At 57.1% G+C, this 24466-nt stretch overlaps 1 protein-coding gene across 1 annotated transcript in view; it reads right to left on the bottom strand.

The window, feature by feature from the left end:
- The window catches only part of SRCIN1 (SRC kinase signaling inhibitor 1), a 73207-nt gene extending 53672 nt beyond the window's left edge, over positions 1-19535 (bottom strand). The window contains exon 1 of the mRNA XM_040245541.1: positions 19293-19535. Within this exon, the coding sequence (XP_040101475.1) occupies positions 19293-19449 (157 nt within the window). The 5' untranslated portion in view covers positions 19450-19535. The remainder of the gene's footprint in view (positions 1-19292) is intronic.
- Positions 19536-24466: the final 4931 nt, after the last annotated feature.

Raw genomic sequence — 24466 nt, 5'->3', positions numbered from 1 at the left:
AGCTTTCCCCAGGGAGAGGGAGAGTGCCAGGCTCCCTGGGGGTGGGGCGGGCACTGCCCCAGCCAGAGGCTTCCTGAGCCAACTCTTCCCTCCCACCCTTCCACAGGCCGACTCTGCCCTGTGACCCTGTCCACTTGCTCAGACCGGGAGCGCCTCAGGGCAGGGCTTCTTCCCTCCAACTGGGCACATCGCAGGGCAGGGCCCATGCCTCCTCTCTCAGACTGAGAGCCTTTGTGTTCCCCCCTTAGACTGTGGACACCCCAGAGCAGGGCCCCTGTCTCCCCCATCAGACTAGGGGCTCACGTAGGACAGAGCCTTGTCTCCCCTTAGACTGGGCAAGACCTGGGCCTCCTCTTTGAGGGCACTAGATAGGGCCCCCATTTACCCCTTCGGATTAGAAGATCCCTCAGGGCAAGGCCCTTGTCTCCCCCTTAGACTGGGGCCTCCTTGAAGGCAGAGGTACCCCCTCCCCCACCCAGACTGGGTGGTCTTACAGGACAGAATTAGGTGGGGTGAAGAGACTCACAGGTCACCTCAGGAGTGCGGTGGGGCCCGGGGACAGTCAAAGATGCCAAGCTTGACCTCAGCGCCATCTCTGCCAGTGCCCTGGCTCTGCGTGGCCGTGGAGTCCTTGTCCCCATCGACCTGCTGCCCTCTCTCCATGACTCCCCACAACCATAGGACAGCCCTCTCCCTGGTGAGGTGACGGCTCTTCTCTCTTAGCAAAGCAGAGTGATGTCTTGAGACTGTTCAGCTAAGCCCGGCCTGCGTCTGCTTTCACTCCAGCCAAATGCCTCTCACGGGGAAGGGAACCGAGGCACGGAGAGTGAACCCGAGTCACACAGGAGCTGGAAGCAGAGCCAGGAACGGAACCTGAGCGTCCTGGCCCCCGGGGACAAGGACTGTCCCACCCTTCTCTGCCACTTCCCAGAAAGCAATTGCCAGGGGATCCCTTCTCCAGGCCCCAGACCTCAGGAGGGCAAGACTAACAAGCTCCTTAGGAGAGATCAGCAGCAAGGAGGCAAACGCCATGGCACCCTGGGCCCCAGAGAGAGAAGGGCCATGAGGCACAGTCCAGCTACCCCCTCCCCGGCCCAGCAGCTGCTCACCACACAGAAACCAGGGTCCCCATGTGGCACCTGAATCACACTCCTCAGACAAGACCCCTCCTGGCGAAAGAGCTGACAAGCCAGCCTCCTGCTCAGAATTTCAGATATGCAACCCTCCCCCACTGCAGGTGAAGCTATGGCATGACCAAAAATCACTCAACTAGGAGGGGAGAAAGAGTTCTGTTCAAACCCAGCTCTGCCACTGTCTGGCTGTGTAACCTTGGGAATGTTAGCAGCCTCTTGGAGCCTCAGTCATTTCATTTGTTTTTGTTTTTTTTAAAGCTATTAACACTCAGACGGGTGTGCAGGTTGTACACTGCACAAAGGCACCAGCTAGGGGCGTGGGTGGGGGACAGGCTCTCCCTGATCTGCCCAATCCCTTGATCTCCTTTCACTCCACAGTCATTATCACAACCAGGATGGTAGGGGGTTGCATTTTCAGCGACTGATGAAGGTCTGGCTAATTGGTTTCCCCAGGAAGGGAGGGGGCGGGGATGCAGAGGGGAGCACGTCACCCCTAGTCTGAAGCCCTCAAGCCCTCGCTGGAGAAGCTGGGAACAGCCCTGGCGTGTGCCCACACAGCCCGCGCTAACAAGCTAACTCCTGCCTGGCGTCTCCACCATCATCACGCGCCCAGGGAAGGTGTCCTGTCAGCCCCACATCTCCTTGGAGAGGCAGCGGAGAGGAACACAGGCAGGGAGGAAGGGAGGGAGGTGAGGGGAGGTGGGAAAACAGATGCCTGTGCTCCAGCTCTGCCACTGCTCTGGGGAGGCCGCCAGAGCACCTTCCATCCCCTGAGTGGGGGGAACTTGAGCCTCGGGGTGCTAAGGCCTGGGCAGCGGGTGTGGGCGAGGGGAACTTTACCACACCCCTGAAGCTGCCTCGGGCTGAAAGCAAGCCCAGAGGGAGGCATCCTGTTCCCCGGAAGAGGGACCCCAATCTGTTGGAGGCGAGGGAGTGGAAGCCCCACCATGCACCCCAGCTCCCCAGAGGGAAGTGTCGTCAACACCCAGGCTTCCTCGAGGGTCTCACAAATGTTGGACAGGAGCCCCAGCCCGGCTGGATCCTTCCACATTCTCCTCTGAGACATCGCCCTTTGTGGGGTCAAGTTCTCTCAGGGAGCTTTTCCCAGTCCCACACCCCAGCACCCAGACAGCTCCCTCAGCCACCAGGACGACGGCGTCCTGGTGTCTGCAGTCTCCAACCACAGGCCACGCTTCCGCTCATCAACGCCTGAGCCCCGTGGTGCAGGCCGACATGCCCAGCACAGGCTCACAGACCCGTGCCCAGTCACGAGGGGCTCCCTTGCACCCACCACAGGCATCCACACACAGATGGGCACATCTGGCCCCGCCAGGACTGGGTCACCCCACAGCCGCCACCCTGACCCACCACTGTGCCATCTTGGATGCCATGCAGACGACAGGGCACGGTGCCCGCACACACATTGTGTACATTTACCATCCCCTGACAGATTCGCTGCACGTGGGAGCTCCCTCGAGGGTTAGTCTGAGGCATCTCCAGTTTGGACTGAGAGACACTGGGAACCCCATTGGCCATCCTGAATCCAGCCACCCCTTCTCAGAGACGCGATTTCCATGGCCCCTCTCTTGCTTTGCCAAGTTCAGGGTCTCTGAAAGTGTTCACATTTCATCTTGACATAAAAGCCACTCCACTCTCACCAGTGTTTACCCAGCCAGGCAATGCCAAGGACCGAGAGGCCGCTTCCAGACCTGGCGTGCCCAGCCCTGTCTCCCTCTACAGGTTCTCAGCCTCCTGCAAGGAGCTGGCGGGCCTTGGACCCACTTCCACCTGCTGCCGGAGGGTGAAGGACAGGACTGCGAGTTTCAGCCCTCACCTCACAAGGTAATTACTCTACTGCCCTGCAAGCCAACTGAGAACAAACAGCAAATGTGCATCCCATCAGGTTCCCTCCCTAGGGATGCTGAGGTTAGTACTGGGAGAGACTCTGGAGGATGGAAGAGGCGGAGCCTGAGAAGGCAGGAGGAGACTCAGGGTTTCCTGCCTGACTGCTGGGTCCACACTGACCTGGAAGCCTGCTCAGATTCCAGGGGCATCTTTCAGTTCTCCCTGGTGTCCAGACTGAACCGTCCCACCAGGGCAGCATCTGGGAAGCTGGCGCATGAGCTGGAAGGCAGGGGAGAAATGCAGTCTCGCCTTCCATCTGCAAAAGACTCAAAAACTCCAGCCTCCCATCTCAGTTAAATCCACCCATCTGTGTGGAGTGACGAGATGTGAACTCAGCACCAGGCTTGCTGGGTGCTCTGGGGGAAAAGGACCAACCGTGAAAGACAGCACTCCTGATGCCCTCCCTCCCACCAGGCATACACTCAGGACGGTCCCCAAGGAGCTCTGAGAGCCGCTCTGCATTCAGTTCTCAGATACACCTTGTGAGGTTGCTCTCTCCCATTTTACAGACGAGAAAGCAGAGACTCAGGAAGGGTGACTTGCCCATGGTCAGAGCTGGTAAGTGGAGAAGCCCTGGTCTCGACTGTGGGGTTCTCAGCCGGGATCCCCCTTCCCTCCTCGATGCCCTGCTGATTCATCCCTGAGTCTTCGTCTCAGCCCCTGGGCCAGAGCTCCTTATATCCCCTCAGTCTGTCTAGCTTCTTAAGAAGGAGGAAGCTTCAAACAGCCCCCTCCCTAGTGAAGCACAGAGACCCTCAGCACCAACCTTTCTGGGGAGACCACACACCAGAAGAGCAGGGACCCTTCCCCGGGGCAGGGCTGAGAGAGGATGAGGGGCAGGGAGCAGGGCAGCCCCAGGGCCCCCGAAGCCCAGGATGGGAGGGAGGTCCCACTTTTCCACAGCCCTCCCCCATACTTCAATTTGGTGCAGACCCCCCCACCCAGCTCCTGCCACAGGCTGTGCCAACACCAAACTGCAAGTCCTCCCTATTTCAGGAATGCCATCCAGCCGGGGCTTGGATACCTCCAGAAACAGAGAGCTCATTGTGTCTAAGGCACCAGATACCTTATGGAATCCCTCCTTCCTTAAAGTGAGCCAGAGTCTGTGCCCACGGCCCTCAGAGGGACCTGGGGTGGGTCATGACTTCTCCCTTGGGGCCAGAATGAAGGCTCCTGAACCCAAATCTTCTCTCCCCAGCCTGACACCTCAAGTCCCTCCGTCTGTGGCCTGGCTTCAGCCCTGGGCTACCTGCACTGCCCTCTGCTGGGTCAGCCTCATGTTGTCACCTCTCCTGTTAGCTGATGGCCTTCAGAATGGCTCCAATTGTCCAGACGAGGTCTGAGCAGCCCAGGTGACCCCACTGCGTCTGCACTCGCCAGCCCTCCTCCTGCCCCCAACCTGTGTGCCAGGAGAAATCAATGCCAGGGCAGATCCAGCCCTGCTCTGGGACCAAGACGGACCTTCCTTATCCCCTGCTCCTAACTTTCAGGCCTCCCCTGACCTCTGGCCTCAGGACCAACTTGACTCTTCCTGCTGGGGATGGATGATTCCTGGCAAAGTGAGTTCAACCTGCTGGCTCCTTTGAGGCACCTCCCTCTGCCTTCTGATGCCTGGCCTCACTAATGTGATTCCAGGAGTCTGCTCGGGGTCTTAGCCCCTTCCTAGCAACTATGGCCCTGTCAGCCCCAGCCAGGTGTATCCCAGCTCCAAACACCAAAGCCTTTGCCCAGGAGTTTGAGTGGGCAGCCTGCTCTGCCCATAATTCTCTGGTTAGTGGCCTAAGGCCCTCGATACCCTGCCCAGCAGCCAGGCATTGCAGGGGTGTGTCCAGCCACTCTAAGGACTGGAAAACCACAGCCCACACGATAACATCTGAAGCATGTTAACCACACAGTGCTTCCTCCTTGTTAACCTACTTCCTCCTCACCAGACTCTGCCCTACTGCCAGAGGGCCCTGCATTGGAAGGAGAGGCTCCCTCACCCCTCACTGCTTCCCAGCACTCTGCCCCGTATCTGCATGCCATGCTCGCACGGTGGCTAATTCTGGCATCTCATCAGACAGTAATTATGGGGGAATCAGCAGCACTGTCATCTCTGCAGCTCGGCACCTGTCACCACGCCACCATCCCCAGGCTGCTGGGCTGGGACCGGAAGCTGAGGGAGGAAGAGTTTACTGGGGTGAGGGGCGTCTGCTCCCTCCTCGCCTCCGCAGCCCTCAGTTCCTTCAACCCTACCTCCCCACAGGTGTGCAGCACATGTCAACCAGGTGGCCATTAGCCACTCCAGAGCTCCCTGTTAGCCAGGCCAGGTATGGAATGCACGTGCTCTGGGTCACACACAGGTGTGTCGAGGAAGGACACAGCACGCCAAGGTTCAAATCAAAAAATGCCCCTTCCCATAAGTGTGACATTGAACAAGTTATTTTACTTCACTGGAGATCAGTTTCTCTAACGGGGAAAATAGTGCCCACCTTGAGCAGAGGGGAAGAAATAAATATATAGAGTATTTAGCCCAGTGGCTGACACACAGATGATCATGTATTCACTAATAAACAATGCGTACACACCTACTGTGTGCTGGGCAATATGAAGATGCCAAGGTAAGTGAATCACAGTTTAGCAAAGACCATACTGGGTCTAGGCATGGGTCCTGGCCACACTGGGGTGTAGGCATTTTGTTTGGCTGGTAGTGTTTTATTTTGTTTCTTTGATTTTTAATGCCTTTAAGGAACATAAGCACGCTTCTCTATGGTCCTTATCCACTGCTTCACTCATTTCCGGCCCCTGAAAGAACTGGATTTGCTGCCCCAGGAGTGAATGTGAACTCAGAGGGGCGACACCAAACTGCAAGTCCTCCCTATTCCAGGAACGCCACCCAGCCGGGACTTGGATACCTCCAGAAACAGAAAGCTCATTACATTTAAGGCACCAAACATCTTGTAGTGCTCAGAGGAGCAAGCCTGGAGGTGTCAGGGAGGGACATTTCAGGGAGGAGCAGAGCTGGGAGGTGACAAAGGCAGGGCCTTCCTGGAAGAGGAGGCGCAGGAGCAGAGGGTCACAGAGGGAAAGGCGAGGCCCACTCGGAGCTGATGGAGACAGAGGCATCTCAAGGGGTCCCTCCTGGTGCTGGACTTCCGCCTGGCTGCAAGCGCCTCTGCTCCTCCAGACCGTTTCCCAGGTGGCTCCTGCTGGTGGAGCTATGACGTAGGACCACGTCCCCTCGCCCCACGAGCAGCATCTGCTGCCCCAGCCTCGTCACTGGGTCTCTTCCCTGGCCCCACGCAGCCCACCCTTACTAGAGTGGAAAAGGACTCTGGCTAGCATTGAAAGGAGGTATGCACATGAGAATTCTCTAACCTCCAATCCACTTCTGACCCCTGACTTCAGGGTCAGGAAGCCCCCCCGAGACTCCCCAGGGCTGGACCCAGGAATGCAGTAGAGGGAGGGAAGTGGATTCCCAGTGGCTTGAATCACAGGGAACCATGCTTGCAGGGGTGCAGAGAGTGAGGCAAAGGCACAGCCCTGTGCATGCAGCATGAGGGACAGAGGCTAGACTTCAGGTGGAAGGCACAACGGCAGGAGGGGAAGTGGGGCTGAAGTTACCACGGTGGATCATCTGTGTGACCCTGGGCATGTTAGTTAACCTCTCTCGTCTGTCACCGCCTTTGTAAAACAGACTACAGCATGGAGCTCATATGACAGCTATGAGGATGAAATGAAGGGACAGAGGTACAGGGCTTGATCCAGCATATGGCTCATACAGTTTTGAGCAAAATTCAGTAAATATTGGTCATTTGTATTTTTATTATTACCAGGAATACTTTCCCCCCCAAACTCAGTAATGACTAAATGAACCCCCCATACCTTTCCAGCCCTGCCCTCCCTTGCTCTCGCTGAGCCACAGAGGGAGCGTGGAGGTATCTTCTAACCAGAGTTGGCAGAGAGGAGCTGACCCCACAGGGCCCACTTCCAGGGAAGCCTCTGGACCCGGATGATGCCTGCCCCACTGCAAACAATCTAATAACCCTTCACAGCACATTTTCAACCCCCCTCCCCACATGTTATTCCACTCTGGGTGGTAAAGCCAGATAGGGGTTGCCCTGGTTCTTTACAGATGTAGAAAGTAAGTCTTGGGAGGGACTGAGCTCCCTGTCTCTGGGAGTATTCTGGAAGAGGGTAAGTGAAAGAGGAAGACATTCAGTCTTTCCTCTTTTCCTAGTTCCTGACCCTCAGCCTTGGCCCATCTGTTTGTGTGGAGAAGTGGGGCGGCGGGGGTGGGGGATGGCTTGTGTGACCAGGACAGGGGCCGAGGGGAAAGGCAGCAATTTCAAGTCACTTCTGCCTTTTCCTGGCAGCAGCCACTGATAGGGGAGGGAGGGGAGCAGCGTCGTTGCTCTTTTAGGAAAACGGTAATTTTAATTAAGAGGCAGACACACGAGCGCTCTGCAGATTGTCTCCGAGCAAAGTTATTAAAAAGCCATCAAGGCGGCAGCAGCCACAGTGGCAAGGAGGGCTGCCTGCCCCATCTGCCCGCCCGGGGCCGAAGCATCCCTCAGAGAGTGGAGAAGGGCTGGGGGACACGGAGCCTGCAAACAGCCAAGACAGGGACTCTGCAACCCCTCTTCAAGGTGAGACAGGGGCAGCACTCAGACAGTACCCGGCTGGAGCTGCCCCACCCTAGGGAGGGGCTGGAGGAGGTGCAGAAAGGGAACCACAATGGGGCAGCCCCTGCTATGGGCCAGGCTATGGGCCAGGCTCTGGTCCGGCTGCTGCTTTTCCTATACTCTTCTCAACAAGCCTGCCATTTTATAGGCAAAGACATTGAGGCTCAGAGAGGGAAAGTGGCTTGTCCAAGGCCAGCAGCTCAAACATGGCTTAAGTGAGCATTTGAACCCAGATCAGGCTGACTCTCAAGTCCACTGCTCTAGGCTGCTGGTCCCGGGCACAGAAGCGGGAGGTGGGCTCCCAGAGGCCCTCTAAAGTGGCCTCTGCTCTGGCCCAGCAGTGCTGCTCACAGTCCCCAGGGCGCATGGACTGGGACGTCCAGTCACTGCCTGCTTGGCGGGAACACACTAGGAGAGGAGTGCCCTTGGGATGCTCAACTGAGACATGTAGTGAGGAGCAGCCGCCAGCAGGGGGAGCAGGGGCGGATGGGATTCGGTGGACAGAGGGTCACTGCCCTTTCGAGTCAGCTGGCCAGGCCACAGCCTCAGGCCCCATAGCCAGTGAACTCTGCCAACCCCTTAACCTCTATCCCCACACCACGTAAGCAACAGAAGAACCTTCACTGTCTTCATCACTGTTGGCCTCTGAGCCTAGCCCAGTGCCTGGCACAAAGAAGGTGTTCGATAAGTCCATATTGAATGAAGAAATGGATGGATAAACGAATAAACGATTAAATAAATGAAATGAGATCACAGATTTACAAGTACCTATAAACGCAACAAAGCTGTACTGAGATCGACATGGTCCCATCTTCTCCCATCCCCCTCCGCTGGCTGATGCTGGAACACGGGTTGTCCCCCATAAGAAAGGCCCCTTGCTCCTGACCCCTCTCCCCAGGTCTCCAGTTCCCTCGACAGAGGGTTCCCTCCTCCTCCCCCTGCCCAGCCCCCACTGCACAGAGCTTTGCAGCAAGCACACACATATACGTGCACACGTGTTTGCTCGCACATACTAACTCACATGCACACACGTGCACACATGGACACATTCTCTGCCAGGCAAGGTGCCCTCCCCAGAGTCAAGTCTCTGCTGCCTTCTCCCCAAGCAAAGGCCTGGGCCCACCAGGGATAGCCCCCTCCCCCATTTCGCTGGGGAGCAGTGGGAGGCAGGATGGTAGGGAGAGGCCCCCCTCCTGGCTTACCAACCTGGAGACTTTAAACAGAGGGAGCAGAGTCCTGGAGCCTTCCCTCCCGCTGCACGCTGGAGCCCTGGGCGAGGGACAGGAAAGGAGGAAAGTGTGAACGAAGGCCCAGAGCCGGAGGACAGGAGCTGGAGAATGGATGGGGCGGGGGCGGGGCTCCCACATCAGGATGGGCCAGCCGGACAGGGGCCTTGGCCATGGGGCAGGAGGGGACGGGGACAGAGCAAGGCAGAGCCTTCGGAGCTGCCCCTTTGGGGGTCCCTGAGGGCTGGGGGGCAGGCAGGACAGAGATGGGGTGCTGGGTCAAGAGCTGGGGCTGAAGGGACAGAAACATTGGTGGGAGACAGACAGGAGACAGACAGCAGGACAACACAAAAAACATGGGGTTCCTCAAAGTGGGGTCCCCAGGACAGACAGCCAACAATCCAGGCCTGGTTCTCCTCCCAGAAATGGGGACAGCCTCTTTACTGGGGGCCCACACAAGACCCCAGATGAGAGCACCTTGCAGGGCCCATCTGCCTCCCCCAGCCAAGGCCACCCCATTCAGAAAGGTTGGTGGGTTCAGAGTCTGAAGGCCTCCCTTCATTGCTCTGCTGAAACCCACTCCCAGCCCAAGAGACCCCCATCGGCTCCATTCACCAACTAACCTTGAGGAAGGCCCCCTCCTCTGTCTGTAACAGAGGAAGCAGAGGTTCTTCACACCCGACAAGCGCGCGCACGCTCGCTGTGATGGGGACCGTGCCGGAAAATGGCACCCCTACCCATACTGCCCAAAGCCCTGTGCCCAGATCCTGCTTCCACGCTCGCCCAATCCTCAGCCTGCCAGAGCAGGGCCCCTCTCAGCTGTGCATCCCGCTGCCTCCCTCTCGCTCGCAGGAAGTCCTTCTAACTGCACTGCCTCCCCCGCGGGCCGCACTGCCCATCTTCTGCCTTGCATCTGGGGGTGCGCAGCACTACAACCTGCCTGCCTGGAGACACTGTGGCCTGGGCGTCCTCTTGGGCCCAGCTCTCACTGGGCTGGTTCAGACCCATCCACACCCACATCACGTCTGGCTGCAAGCATCCTCAGAGCCCCCTGCCAATCTCATGGTTCCAATTTTCCCACTGATTACCCAAGATGCAGGCACCCTGGGGAGAAGCAACTGTTGTACCCAGATGTTGGGACCTTGACTGGGTGAAGAAATCAAAAATGGTCACTAACATATCTAACCCCAGAGGGCTTCCTGGACAGGCAGTGGGGTTAGGGGTGGGGCACAGAGGGCACCAGCTGGGGCACGAAGGCTCAAGAGCCCTAGCTCCCTCCTCACCGCTAGCCTTAAGTGGCAGCTCCAGGGGCCCAGCCCCAAACAGGCTGAGGTGAGAATCTGGGTTTTAAGGAAGACTAAAGAGACTTTCTCATATATGCCCCTTCTTCCTGGGGGAACAGCCACCCATTTTCCACTCTCAGTTGGACAGTAAGGAGGAGGATGAGAACAAAGATTATTATTTACTGAAAGTTCACAATGTGCCAGGAACTCCACCTAAATAACCTCATTTAATCCTGGTCCCCACCCTGTGAGGAAACCACCGTAATCAGCCCCAGTTTACAGATGAGGAAACAACTTCAAAGAGGTGAGATGACTTGCCCCAAGACACACAGTGAGTGTCAGGGCTGGAATGCCAGCCCAGATCTGTCCGAATCCAGAGCCTGAGCTCTTGACTGTAGATCTGAACTGCTTCCCATCCAACCTCTCCCAGGATTTGTCTGTCTCCCATTCAGTGCCATCTGGGAAGTTCTGCCTAGAGTCTAACTTCCTTCCATCCCATGCTCCAATATAAACTATCTTTCATGGATGGTAGGGGAAGAGAAGGCTTTGCTTCCGTCCCTTTCTGCCTCATCCTAGGAACGGGAGGCAGATAACTCTAACCTTCGGCTGCAGATGGACCAGGGATCAGGGGAAGGGGATGAGCTGTTGGGTTCAGAAGTGGGTTCAGGATCTCCCAAGCTTCATCATTAAATGATTTCTGGCTTTCCAGGAGCCCTTTCCTACTTTCCAGTTGCCATGATGGAAGAAGCTCCAGGAAGCCCCTCAAAGGTCTCTTCTCATTTTAACATCCAGAAATCCTCCTGAGCATCCAGACCAGGGAGAGTCTATAAAGTCAGGGGCAGCAAAGCGAGAGTCACTGTCAGTCCTAGTAGCCCTGGCTTTTCCTCAGAGTTCCAGTTCTCAACTCAGAAGGAGGCTGAGGCAAGAATGGGGACTCATTCAAGCCAGCCTGACCACGGGGAGGGGCTGGACTGGCATGGGGACAGCCCAGGAGAGGAGGCAGAGAGGCCCGGATGTATCTGCAAGGGCTTCAGTGAGCCGTGGCATGCCTTCCCAGTGAACTGGGATCGTTAATTCTTCCCCAATGAGGCAGATGCTGGGCCTGGGGTGACGCCACAGATGCCTGCTGTGCCTGCAATTATCAGTCGCCCTGGGGTGGAAGAAGGCAGGACACACACCCTCTCTGCCTCCTAGGCTTTGCACAAACATCTCCAGCTAGGGCCACTATATGGGGGTCTCTGGCTCTGGGCCCCCCGCCCCCGATGTGGGCCCCTGGGTCTGAGGTCTCCAGCACGCTCTGTGGCTAGGGTGGAAAAGAGGCCAGGGTGCTGGGATGATGATGTTTGCCAAGGTGTGGCAGGCAGGCACGTGAAAAACCCAGCTCCTTCCCAGTCTTAACGCTACTCCACTCCGGGATATGCAAGCAACTGGGCCAGGTGGCTGAGGCTACCAGGAACCAGGAAAAGGTTGTGGGGGAGATGAGCCACCAGCTGGAAGTGCCTCCGCAGAAGAAAATATGGACTGGATTATAGTCCCTGGTTGGAATGGAGTGCAGCAAAGCCTTTCTGGGGTGAGAGGAAAGTGGACGTAGCTGAATTCTATAGCCTCTCCCTTACCCATCCTCTGGGCCCACTGGACAGATTTAGACAAGGTGTGCCTTTGGAGCAGGAGGGGTTTGTAAGACATGTGCAGGCACACGAAAGTACCAGTATTCTCTTGGGCCAAATCTCCATTTTTCCTGGTTTATCTGGAGCTGGGAAGTATTATTCCCACTCTCTGTATGGCAAGGCCTGTATTATCTCAGGAGAGAGGAGATGAGTAGAACCTGTGACAGCTTGAAGGGACCTTGGGTTTTCTAGGTTCATCCACCAGGGACACTGAAGATCAGAGGAGGCAACTAACTTGCCCAGTGTCACACAGCAGTAGGGAGGCAGGCAACCTAGCACCATCCAGTGCTTGTCCTTTCCCGTGCCCTTAACCTCTCTGCCCTAGGGGATCAAAGACTGACTTCCCTGTCCCTTCTCCTCCCCAGCAGCTCTGAACCCTTCTCCATCATGGCCCCCTGCACTCTGCCAACCACCACAGCCACATGAGATTAAGCTGGACCTACCAAGTTCCTGTCAATAGCCCAAAGGTCATCTCAAAGGTCATATTAACCAGTCCCCTGCACCTAGGTACAACACCAGCCTACTTGCGTTCATATATTCCTATCATCGAGGGAAAGATGCACACACGGCCCCTCAGAGCAGCCACCCTTCATGTACCGGGAGACTTCCTTCCCATCTAACCTCGATTCCTCCTGCTGCAGCGTGGGCCTGTTTCTTCTCAAGCTGTCCTGAGCAAAGACAGGGGGAGGGGAAGAAAAGGATTCCCAGCCTCCAAACCCTCTGTCTGCCCACCTACAGCAGAGAGGATGAGGGCAGAGTCTCCCAGGGTGGCTGGGCCCTGAGCCCAGTGCGCTGTGTGAGGGGCAGGAGGGCTGCGGTGGCAGCTTGAATGTGGGAGAAACAGCTCTTCTTGGAATTGTCCTTCCAGCTTCTCATTCCCTGCAAACCCCTGCATCTTGGGTTAGGGGAGGGTCTCCACTGCGTTCAGAGACAGCCATCCCCTCCCCATACCATTTATTGTTTCTTACGTGACAGGCACTGTGCTGGACATCTTCATCCATTGTTTCACTTAAGCTTCACAACAATTCTGTAGTCAGAAACTAATTTGCCTGCTGGGCCAGTTCCTCCCTGAGACTAAATCTAACCTGGATCCCTCTTGCTGCATTTCCTTTGGTCCGTCCTCCATGGCAGTGGAGAGGTGATTTTTGCTCCTGTCTTCAGAAACCCCATCTTACTCAGTGGCCCACCTTATCTTGCCCAGGCTGCCAAACTTTACCCCAGTATTGCTCCATGTGATGGGCATTATGAGGGGATGGGTGAAAGAAACTGAGGCAGGTTGAGGGTTGAGACGCAGGACACTGGCCTGTACCAAACACAGCACTTAGCAGGTGGCAGGGGAGGAGGCCCGTGAGGTCAGGCAGTGTGCTGACCGGGCAGCGCCCAACATGCAATGATCCTGGTCTCGGTGACCATCTCTCAGGTCCAAGTTCCTACCCACATATACCTAGAGCCCAGGTGCCTGAGCAGAAGTGAGTAGGGGCATAAGATGGCAGGACCTGTCCTGGGCTGCGGGAGGCAGCTGAAGCCAGAAAGAGGGACTCTTATACCTAGCTAAGCTCCTGGCATGTAGAGGGTACTTAGGCCCTGAGAACAGGGGACGGAGACCTCCAAGCCCCTCTGCCCACCTCACTGGGGTTTCATATAACCAGTGGTAGCCACAAGCAACTGCAGTGAATTCACACCACTTGGCTTTCCTGTTGGACTTTTCGGAGCAGGACTGACAAGGGCAGGGGTCCCCTCCACTAGGGCTACCCCCCTATTCTGCCTCTAGCAGGGCTGGAACACAGGAGCCACCTCCCTAGGGAATTCTCAGACCCTGGCTTCCATCCCTCTGGGAGATTCCTGCAGTGACAGCCTGGGCCAATGGGCAAGGGGAGTCTGAGTGGTGGGTTGGACTCTGGTCCCTGTGGGCGGCACTCTCCCCCTTCAAGCAGGCACCATTAATGTATGCAAAGCATATGCAAATCACCCAGAAGAGAGACACAACATCGGTGGAATGACAGAAGAGACCTTGGAGAGGAGCCAGCCCGCCCCCTTATTTCACAGGTGAGGAAAGAGGCCCTTGCCAGGAAGGGACTTGCTCAAGGTCACGCGGACATTTGGGCGCTAACGAACAAAGGATCCTAAGAAGGTCTCTTTACTTAGCCCAGTGCTCTTTCCGTGACAGTCTTGGTTTCCATATGGGGGGCTTACAGGATGGTGCAGGGGTCTCAGGGTCTGTACAGGGTTCCCTTGGCCACCCACCTTCCCCATCTGAGCCTGGGTAGTGGGTGTGGGGGAACCGTGGGCCAGGGCGGCAATGATGCCTGGGGCAGTGGGTGACCAGAGGGGTGATGGGGCCAGAGGCCGAGGCACTGGTTTCCTGTCAGCCAGACAGCAGTAGGTAGCAGGAGAAGTTGAGCCCAATGTCAGGGCAAGGTGCCCGCTGGGTGCGGGGAGGGGGACAGCGCCCTCACCACACACACATCTCTAAGTGCTCTGCAGCCCCCTTCCGCCTGGCCTCTGGTAACTATGACACCTGACAGACCATAATAGTCCTTTCAAGCCCATCCCTTCTGTGGCTGCAGCTCCCCTTCCCCACCCCTCCCCACCAACTTGGCTTCTCAGCCTTCCAGTCGGTCCTAGAAAGCAGGACAGATGCTGTGGAAAGAAGACAGACAGACAGATCGGAGGGGGCAGATGGGGAGAAAAGGGGAAACTCAGGAGTCGAGTGAGGGAGACAAAGAGGAGAGAGCGCAGGAAGGGCAGAGCGGGAGAGATGGAGGGGCGGAGGGGACGGGGGAAGAAAGCGGAGAGTCTGAGGAGCAGAGTGCTGACTGTAGGAACGGTGGAGCCGAGGGGGGCTCCCAGTCTCCAGACCTGAAGGATAAGGCTGGAGCCCGGCTGAGGGTCATGGGAGCCCCATCGCGGCCCGAGGGAGTCCGGGACCAGGTCCCTGCCCCTCTGCCCACCTCCCCAGCAAATCCCCCGGCTGCCAGGAAATCAGCCCTCCCTTCTCTGCCTCCCTCCGCTCTCCTCCCCTCCCTCCCTCGGGGCAGGCAAGCGCAGCTTCCCAGCCAAATCCAAAGCCTTCATCTCCGCTTTTCAGAGCTGGGAATGAAAGAAGGGGAAGCAAACGCAGCCCTCAAACCCGCTGACGGCCAGATTTTTATTAGCTTTGCTCGAATGGGCCCTAGGAAGCCAACAAGGGATTCTTCAAAGAGCATCTGAGTGGCTCACTGAAGCCTGCACCTGCACCAGCCCACCCACAACAGGCAGCCAGGGCCTAGGGGGGCACAACCTGTCCCCCACCTCCCACCAAACCCAGAGGCTAGCGGGAGGCTGCAGGAGCCTCACCCTCGGCTCCCTGTGCCTAGTCAGGGGCTGTTCGGTCAGACTGCCAGGCTCAGAGGCCAGATGCAGGCCCACTGGGCCTTGGAGGCAGTCTCTGTCCCTCTCTGGACCTCGAAGACACAAACGAAGGAAGAAATCAGATCTCCTTGCCAGGGGTTGGAGGAGATAAGTGCTTGGGATTCCTCGAAAGCAAAGCTTTCATGGCAAGCTCCAGATCCATCCCTGAACTCTCTGCCTGCCCCCTCAAGGGCCTACTGTCTCCTTTTCAACGGAGCAGCCCCTCCCTTCTAGAGCCTGGCCCCAGTACTCGGGATGATTCTCGGACTCCAAACACAGCTCCCTCAGGTCAAAACCCCGTCTCCTTTCCTTTCCCAAGACCTAACCTGGAGTAGAGCCGGGACTAAAACAGATGTGATACCTCCAAGAGCCCAGCCCCCTCCCTGTTCGAACTGGGCAGCCGTGCCACCATTAGCCCCAGCTCTGACCACACCGGTGAGATCGATGCCCACAGCCAAAGAAGGAATCAATGGTTCTAATTAAACCTTTTTTCCAGGGTGGGTCCCTGGCCAGAGAGAGAGAAAGAGAGATCACCTGAGGCTTTGCATCACAGCACCCAACTCTGTACCCTATATATATTTAAGAGACCTGGAACCCTGGATTCCCAGCAGGAATCAGGCCATGAAGACCCCAGACACCATCCCCTCCTCATTAGGCAAGGAGACAAGGAGGCAAGCAGAAAGAATGGAGCGGGGAACAAGCCTCCCAATTCCCAGGGACCTTCCCCTAGGAGGGCTCCCGGTCTCCATTCAGCCCTGCCTGAAGACCACAACTGCTTCTTCCAGATCTCCAGAGCACACTTGCATCTCCATCCCAGCCCTAAGGGTCATCACAGAGACCTGGCCATCATGGTAAGGGCGGAAGGAGCAGGGCCGGGGTGGGGGGCGGCACTGGACAAAGACCCTCTTGTCCCCAAGGCACGGTGGCAGGAAGCCAGGGCAAAGCCTTTGCACTCGCTGCCAACGGTGCCTGGGTGCCAGGCAGTCTGGGTGGAGGGGGAATCTTATTCTTGGAACCCCCTCCCCTTATGCCTTATCCCTTGCTTCTACACTAGGCCACCAGTTAAGTCTCTGCCTCAACAACTCCCAGCTTGCCCGGAGCCTTCCTTCCTGTATGAATGCAGGACCCTGACACTTGCCCACAGTGGCCCCAGCCAGCAGAAGACCTCACACATAGACCACAACTGCCCCTCACATTCGTACACACGCACAGCCATGCCAGAAACCACCACCACCACAGCTGCCACCAGTGACGACGGAGCCCCACATTTTCACAGTGACAGTCTCCATCAAATGCCTCATCAGTTCTTTAAGACAGCAAGAGGGATAGGGAAGGGAATATGAGAAACTGAGGCATGGAGTTAGACAGCAAAGCAGTTGGCTCAAGGTCACCCAGACCAAGATATTCAGAGTTGGAAAGAAGGCATCCTATCCCCGCCCCAAAGTGCTCAAACTCAACACCAATGAATATTGAGACTCACAAGACTGGAAGTCTGATTACCTATCCCCTCTCCCAGCCCTCATCTGTTTTTCCCTTCCCAAAACAACAGGAGTTCGAATATCTTCTGTAAGGCTCCAGCCAGGAACCCACTTCCCTTCAAGTTGGGGGCTACAAGACCTGCTGGTTCCCTAGTATTGGAGAAGGGGGACTGCCAGTCCGGGATGTCCTCGCACATACCCTGTTCTTGCTCACCTGGCTCCCCTCGGCCCCCGGGGTCCCTCGGTCCGGCCTCCTCCCTGGGAGATCGGGCTCTGCCCTCCGCTGTCCTCTCCCACCAGGCCAGGGCAAAGCGCCGGAGGCACTGCCAGGGCTGCATGGGGAGGGGTGGGGCGGGGGGGCTTGCACCAGCAGCCGCACACGCCCCTCCGGGCCCTGCCAGCCGAGCTGCGGAGGCACCCGGCCGGCCCCCTCTGCTTCCACCAGCATCCTGCTGCCCCCACCGACAGGACTCGGAGCCGGCCCAGGAGCTTCTGACGTAGCAAGGGGGGTGCGTGGGAGGGGAGGGGGGAGCTTAGCGGGGCCCCTCCCCAGCCCCGCCCTCTGCCGCTCAGCTTCCCTCAGTCCCTACCTCCTCATTCACCCTAGACGCTCTCCCCAGCTGGGGGCGCCCTCTCCCGCCCTCTGGCCTCTTCACCCCGACTTAAGATCACATGGCCCCTCCCCCAGTCCCTTCCTCTCGGGGCCCCTCCCTACCCGCCAGTCGAGAGGGGAGCGGGTCCCCAGTTTCTGCAACTGCTACCTTGCTACCTAGGCTCCCAGGTCTCTAGGGCTAGGGCCTCGAGGTGACGGGAGGGTGGGGAGGTGTTGGGGGGAAGGAAAGGGGAAGGGGGCGGGAACACAGGCTGGTATCCTGGCAACACAGCCAATCCCAGAATACATTCATCCCCTTCCTTCCCTGGGGGGCTGGCGCAAAGCGCTTACCACCACCATCCAAGGGCGTGCACCCCATTCTGGGACCTGGGGGGAAAGAGAGGCCCTTGATGCTCCCACCACCTCTCCATCCCCTTCGCCTCTCGGCATCCTCCTCTTCATCCACCTCGGATGGACCACTCCCTCCCCCACTCCCTTCACCATCCACCCCCCTTTCTCTTCTCTCCTTCCTTCCCTGCCCCGCAGAAACCTCTTTAAAATTGAACCCCCCACCTCTCCGGGGCTGCCTTCTCCGGGCCTCACGAGGCCCTCCACTCTCGGTCTCCAGCCTCGCCAATGCCGGACCCCTTCTCTGGACCCAGAACTCTTCTCGCCCGGTCCTTCTCCGGAGCCCGGCACGCCGCGGTCCCCTGCCCCCCAACACACCTGCGACCCGAGCACCCCTTGCCCCGCCGGCCGCCGCCTCCCCGGCCCGGTCGCCGCCCCCGCCCCCGGCCGAGGGGAAAACACACAAAGAAAACAGAAATACCTTCCACTTAAGCATGGAGGCACATTAGGAAGGAGAGAGACAGGGACATGCCTTGGGACGGAGCGTTCCCCATCGGGCGGGGGCGCGGGGGGCGGGGGCCCCGGGCCGGCCTGCCTGGCGCTTGCCCTCTCGCCGCCTCGCGGGCTCCTCGCTGGGCCCCAGCCCCGGGGCGCGGTGCCAGGCGGGCGGGCCGGGGGCGCGGGCCCCGCCGGGGTGGACCAGCTGGGAGGGCGCCGGCGGCCGGGCGTGTGGGTACGCGCGCGCGCGCGGGCGTGTCACCGAGTGTGCGAGAGCGAGTGTGTATGTGTGTATGTGTGCGCGCGCGCGGGGGCCGGTGCGGGTGTGTCACTGCGGGCGGGAGCGCGCGCGGCGCGGGAACGCGCGTGTGGCTGGAACGTACAAAGGGCCTCTGGGGTGGCAGCGAGCTGGGAGGGGAGGGGGCCGGCGCCTCCCGCCCTCCAGTTGTGCGGCTGGATCCCGCAGCTCGCGGCCGGGCCGCGGATGCGGGGCGCGCTCAGGCCTCCCCTCCGCTGCACCTGCTTCTCATACCCTGAGCAGTCCTCAAGCCATGATAGAGACAATTGCCTGAAGCCGGGAGCCGGCCTCGAAGGAGGGGGGTGCATCTCGAGGGTGTGGGAACTTGTTCTCCAAGCCCTGGCGCGCCGTGGGATGAAGAAACATTGGGGGAGGTACGGGCCAGGGAGGGACCAGGGGTTACTCTTCAGCCAAGGTGACCTCCGAAAGCCACAGCTCCCTATGCAGAAAGAATCTGGATCTTCCTCTGCCGGGACGCTCCCCTCGTCCCCTCCTTAGACCTGGCTCGGCCAAGGGGACCCAGTCCCCCGGCGCCCCCTGCTGGGCTGTCTCCTCCCCCCTCCCCCCTCCCCCCAGCTCGAGTTGCGGCCCCTCCTGCAGGCGTCTGCTGAAACTGCAGGGGCCGGCGCTGTGAGTAAGGGGAGTCTCTGCCCATCTGCCAAGTAGGACCCCAAAAGAGGGCGCTCCAGCTCCTGCCCCTCTCACACCTCACTTGGCGACGTCGTAGTCACCTCCAGGAAACCTGCAAAGCGCCAGCTCTACCCAACCCCTGCCGTACTCCCACCCCCTCCCTGTCCCACCATAGCCTACCTGTTGGCTCCACAGACTTCTCCAGGTGACTCTGTCCCCTCCTCCCGTCCTGGTTGCTTGCTACCTCTCTCTCTCCGGTTCTCTGTCTTGTCCCTTCTCTTCCAAACTTCTCTTGGCGGGGGGAAAGTGGGTCAAGACCCCTTGCCCCTCCTGGCATTCCCAAAGCCAGCTTAGATGAGCAAGGAAGGGACACAGTGCCTCTCTTCGCTGCAGGCCACCAGGCAGAGTGGCAGGCAGGCCGAGAGGCAGAAGAGGAGACCCCACCCCAAGTGGCCCGAATGACAAACCGGTTTCCCCACTTCCTGGTCTACCCAGTTGCAGCCTTAATCCAGACTCTCTCTTCCACTTTCCTTCCCGCCCCCAGGCCTGCCCTGAGCCAAGCACGCTGCCTGGCTCAGGGCAACTCAGATGCCCCTTGGAAATTTCTCTCCAGCTACAGTAACGTAGGTGGCCCGGCCAGGGTAGGAAGAGGAGGGGCTCCAGACAGACAGCTCAGGAGGGCAGCCAAGCGCGTCCTGGACACACCGTCCGGGCACACGACCCCAGCAGTCGGCTCCCTGACTTCTCCCCTCCTGGGCCAGCTGCCTCTCCCTCTGCCAACTGGACGGTGCCCATCTTTTGGCCTTTGAGCTTGCTGTGGGCACTCATCCAGCTCTCGGGTTGGCTGCCTGCCCAGGATGGGCATGGGAGGCAGCAGGCCCTGTGTAGAGGCAGGGTCGGCAAGGGGAGGGATGGCTTCCCTTCAGCTGCATGGACACCACCTCCCAAGCCTCTCAGAGCCCAGAGGCTAGGGACTGATGCTGCTGCTCCTCCTCCTCCATCCAGGCCCCCAACTCAACCACACAGGATGCTGCCCCTCCCTACCCCCCCCACCATGAGACAAGGTCTCCTCTCCTCCATATTGTGCCCACCTAATATGCGTGCATGCTAAGTCAATTCAGTCATGTCCAACTCTTTGCAACTCCGTGAACTGTGGCCTGCCAGGTTCCTCTGTCCATGGGATACTCCAGGCAAGAATACTGGAGTGGGTTGCCATGCTCTCCTCCAGGACATCTTCCTGACCCAAGGATTAAACCTGTGTCTTCTGTGGCTCCTGCATTGCAGGTGGATTCTTTACCTGCTGAGCCAAAGAGGAAGCACCCCCCTCCCCGTGCCACCAAATATGCTTTATTCATATTCTCTAATTTAAGCATCTCAACAACCATGCAAAAGTGGCTGTTTTCAGCCCCATTTCAGAGAGAAAGGAGTTAAGGATCAGAGAGGCATAACCGCTTGCCTAATCTAAGAGTAGCAAAGGTGAAATTCAAATCCAGACATGCCTGACTCCAAAGCTCCCAGCCTCCTTTTCTATCACCACCACCATCTCCTTAGCCAGTGGGCTGCCTGAAGGTGAGGCCTAACATCTGACACACTCTCATGACCTTAAGGAAAGGAAGAGAACAGGGTGCAGGAACATGACTGAAGCTCAAGACTAGTTATTTATGCCAGTTGAGGAACTGGGCATTATCTCCTGGATGAAGACTGGAAAGATGCTTGTCCTGTCACATGGAGGTTTTTCTGGCCTTTACACTAGATTGCAATAAGCCACCGGCTTGGGGACTTGGGGAGGGGGACTCTGTGAATTAGCCCCCAGAAATTGGGAATAATTTCAAGCGTGTTAGCAGGACAATGCATCCATCAGTCATTACCCTAAGGTGACCTCCCACATCATGAAGGCCACTCCATAGTGAGGGGCTTAAATCAGATTCAGGTATCATTTTTTGTGTGGCTCACTTGTTACAGACAGATCCTAAACATTTCTGATCATCTTCATAGCTGTGAGCTCATTTGAACCCCTCCTCCCCTCAATCCAGGATTTCCTCCACTTAATCCAGGACTCCATGGGTCCCGTGGAGAGGTGAGAAGGAATACAGCTGTGAATGGAAACACAGACCCTTGAGGCCTGAGTTGAGCCTGAGGGCAGATGGCCTGACACCAGCCACCCTCATTGACCCCACCCAATCCTCTAGTATCATCGACTCACTGGACAGGACTTTGAGCGAACTCCTGGGAGATGGTGAAGGACTGGGAAGCCTGGTGTGCTGCAGTCCAAGGGGTCGCAGAGTCAGACATGACTTAGCTACTGAACAAAAGCAGCAACAAATTCTCCATCCCCAACCCCCAGGGAAGATAGGTGCCTGCTCCCCTTCCCATCCAATCTCAAAAGACAAGGCTCCTTCTCCTAGGGAGAAGTCTGGAGGAAGCCATTGCCTCTGATCAGAGGGAGAGAAACACAGGTATTATTTCTCCAGCTGAGAGATCAGAATTGCTCCTGGAAGCTGGCGTGGTGCCCAGGCACAAGAAATGTGCCAGCTGCCTCCACCTGAGATGCCTCAGGTGCCACCCCACCCCCACCCTCATTCCTCAACAGGTAACTTCTCTCGGGCCTTCCTCCCCTGCATCTCTGGCTGCCTCTTGGTTGAAAGGGGGCCTCTGGCTTGTTTGAGATGTTGGAACAGCAGATCAGCAGCAGATCATTAACCACCTACTTGGCCCTTCTCACTCCACCCAGACCAAGGAAGCAAAGTTAAGAGGGAGCACCCTAGAAGTGAAAATTCTCAGCGTCACTTCTCCTTCCCCAAGGGTGTTCAGAGCCAGGGTTGCACCTGGACAAACATCTGGGCAGGAAGAGGGAGAAGGGGCCTGGTGTGGGCTGAGGGGCACACGGGCCTCTAGGAAAAGCCACAAGGGAAAAGGTGATGTGAAAAATGATAGTGGGAAACCCCAAACTGCTCATTCAGCCACCTTGGAGGCCCCCAGCTTAGATCCCTGAGAAAGCACCCTGCCAGGAGGGTGACTGTCTGGCTAGGGCACATCATAAGCCCCATTTGGAGCAGCCAGACTCCACCAGGGTGGCCCAAAGGCAGTGAGGGGGCTGTGAAGAGCTCTCTTCCCAGGAAAGAATGACCAGGGCAGTGAGCTGGCCTCTGAGGCTGGTTTGGGTTGGGGAGCCGAGGAGGTGGAGGCTGCTTCCTTCTGACCACAGCCCAGTCTCCAGGAACCCCAAGCCTCTCCTCCAGTGTGCCTCACTCTCCCATTCCCCCTCCCACCCCAAGGAAAGGAGTAAATGGCAGGAAGTTTTAAAAGACCCTCCTCTGTTCCCTGCGGTCCCCTCTCCCTTGCTTGTTATTGTAATGAATGCTAATGAAGCTCAATAATTGATGTCCTCATTAGCACATCAAACCCACTTTCTGAAGAATGGAGAGAAAAAGTGGAAGAGAGGGGGTTTCTCTGGGGTCCTAACTGTAGCCAGCTCCCTCCAAAGGAACTCATGGTGGTGCTTCCAGCAGGGAGGGACCCCACTAGAGGGACTTGCACTGAGAAACCTAGATGTCCCCCTCTGGTTGAGAATTTTCTGAGCACAAGACTCTGTCTTCCCTGTCAGATGGCCAGTGAGTGTCCTGTCTCTCCCATTAGACTGGGAGCATTGCGTCCCTCTCTGTGAACTAGGACTCTCTCTCAGGGCAGGGCAGCAGTTCTTAAACCAAAGCAAGAATTAGAATCACCTGGAGGACTTGTGACAAAGTTCCTGATTCCATAAGTCTGAGGAGGGGCCTGAGAATTTGCATTTTGACAGTTCTCTAGTATGGCTACTGCTGATGCTACTGCTGCATCACACTTTGAGAACCAATGGGGTCGAGACCACCTGCTTGCTTGCCCAGTTTCAGGCTTTGCTTGCTAGTGGAGCTCACCTGGCAAGCCACCGCAGGGCCTGGTGCACAGGGAGTGTCCAGGAGAGCTCTGTAACAGAGATTAATGTACCTCCCCCTCCTTTCCTTAAACCAACACCAAAGCCAACCCCGGGCTCCATAAGTGCCCCTGGTGACTCCTTCCTCCCCCGACCTTGACCTTTGAGGGCTGGAGATGGCCAGAGCTAGATCTCCTGCTCCCCAGCTGCATGCGCCATGCTGGTGCTGCAGAAGCCAATGGGTCCCCTCTCGTGGGAGGAGGAGGGAATAAAGGTGAGGGAGAGGGATCCCAGCACCCCATCTCACTTTGGGATGACCTCCTGGGGCCTAAGTAGACAGAGGGGCTTGTGGATGGAGTCCACGAACATGCATGTAGCATCCCACCTCCTTCCTTCCTGCTCAGCTGTCTAGACGCAGAAAGCAAAGAGAGAAGAAAGATGAGAAGAGCAGACTAGAGCAGGGAGAAAGAAGGCACTCTGCATCTCTCCTTGAGAGGACATATTGTGAGCCACTGGGGCCCAGGCGGACCACAAGCCCAACTCCTGCAGGGCCATACCCAGTTGGCTTTTAGGCTCTAGACTTCACCACCTGATCTACCTGCTTTGGGAAAGAAAGGAAAGACAGCCTTCCAACTCTAGCCAGCATCCTTCCCAGGCTTGCCAACCAGCCTTATCAGCCTGGTGGGCACTGGATCCATCCTCACTTATTTTGTCCATGATAGCACCTGGAAACCCTCTCCACCTTCCAGGGTCACAGAATTACCTATTTAATAATGAAACTCATCTATTGCTGGTGGGAATATAAAATGGTTCAGTAGCTATAGGAAACTGTTTGGCAATTCCTGAAAAAGATAAACATATAATTACTATATGACCCAACAGCCCAAATGTCCTTCAATGGATGAATAAACAATTTGTGATGTTTCCATAGAATGGAATACTGTTCTTTCATAAAAAGGGATAAAGTATTAATACACGATTCAATGTGGATGAACCTCAACATTGTGCTAAGTGAAAGAAGCCAGGTGCAAAAGGTATTGTATGATTCCATTTATAGGAAACATTCAGAATAGGTAAATCCGTAGAGACTTGTCTGGGGAAGGAAGAAATGGGGTGCAATTGCCTAATGGATATGGGGTTTCCTTTTGGGAAATGTTTTGGAACCCGGTAGAGGTGGCGGTGGATCAACATGGTGAATGCACTGAACGCCACTGAGTTGCTCATTTTATAATGGTGAATTTCATGTTATGTGAATTTCACCTCAAAAAAAAAATGTAGTAGGCATTTTTCAGGGAGTTCATTAAGTAGACCCATCTGCAGATTTCAGAGTCTACTTTTTTTGGAAACAGAAGCTTGTGCCCACGTGAGTTACAGCCACTCCCCAGGGTTTGGGGCACCAGGCATCCACTCTGAACACTTGGAAGATGCTCACAGGACCCCAGGATGC

The sequence above is a fragment of the Oryx dammah genome, unplaced genomic scaffold (genome assembly GCF_014754425.2).
Source record: "Oryx dammah isolate SB20612 unplaced genomic scaffold, SCBI_Odam_1.1 HiC_scaffold_8, whole genome shotgun sequence".
Taxonomy (NCBI): domain Eukaryota; kingdom Metazoa; phylum Chordata; class Mammalia; order Artiodactyla; family Bovidae; genus Oryx; species Oryx dammah.
Note: the sequence above shows the minus strand (reverse complement) of the source record. Positions and strands in the feature narration are given on the sequence as shown.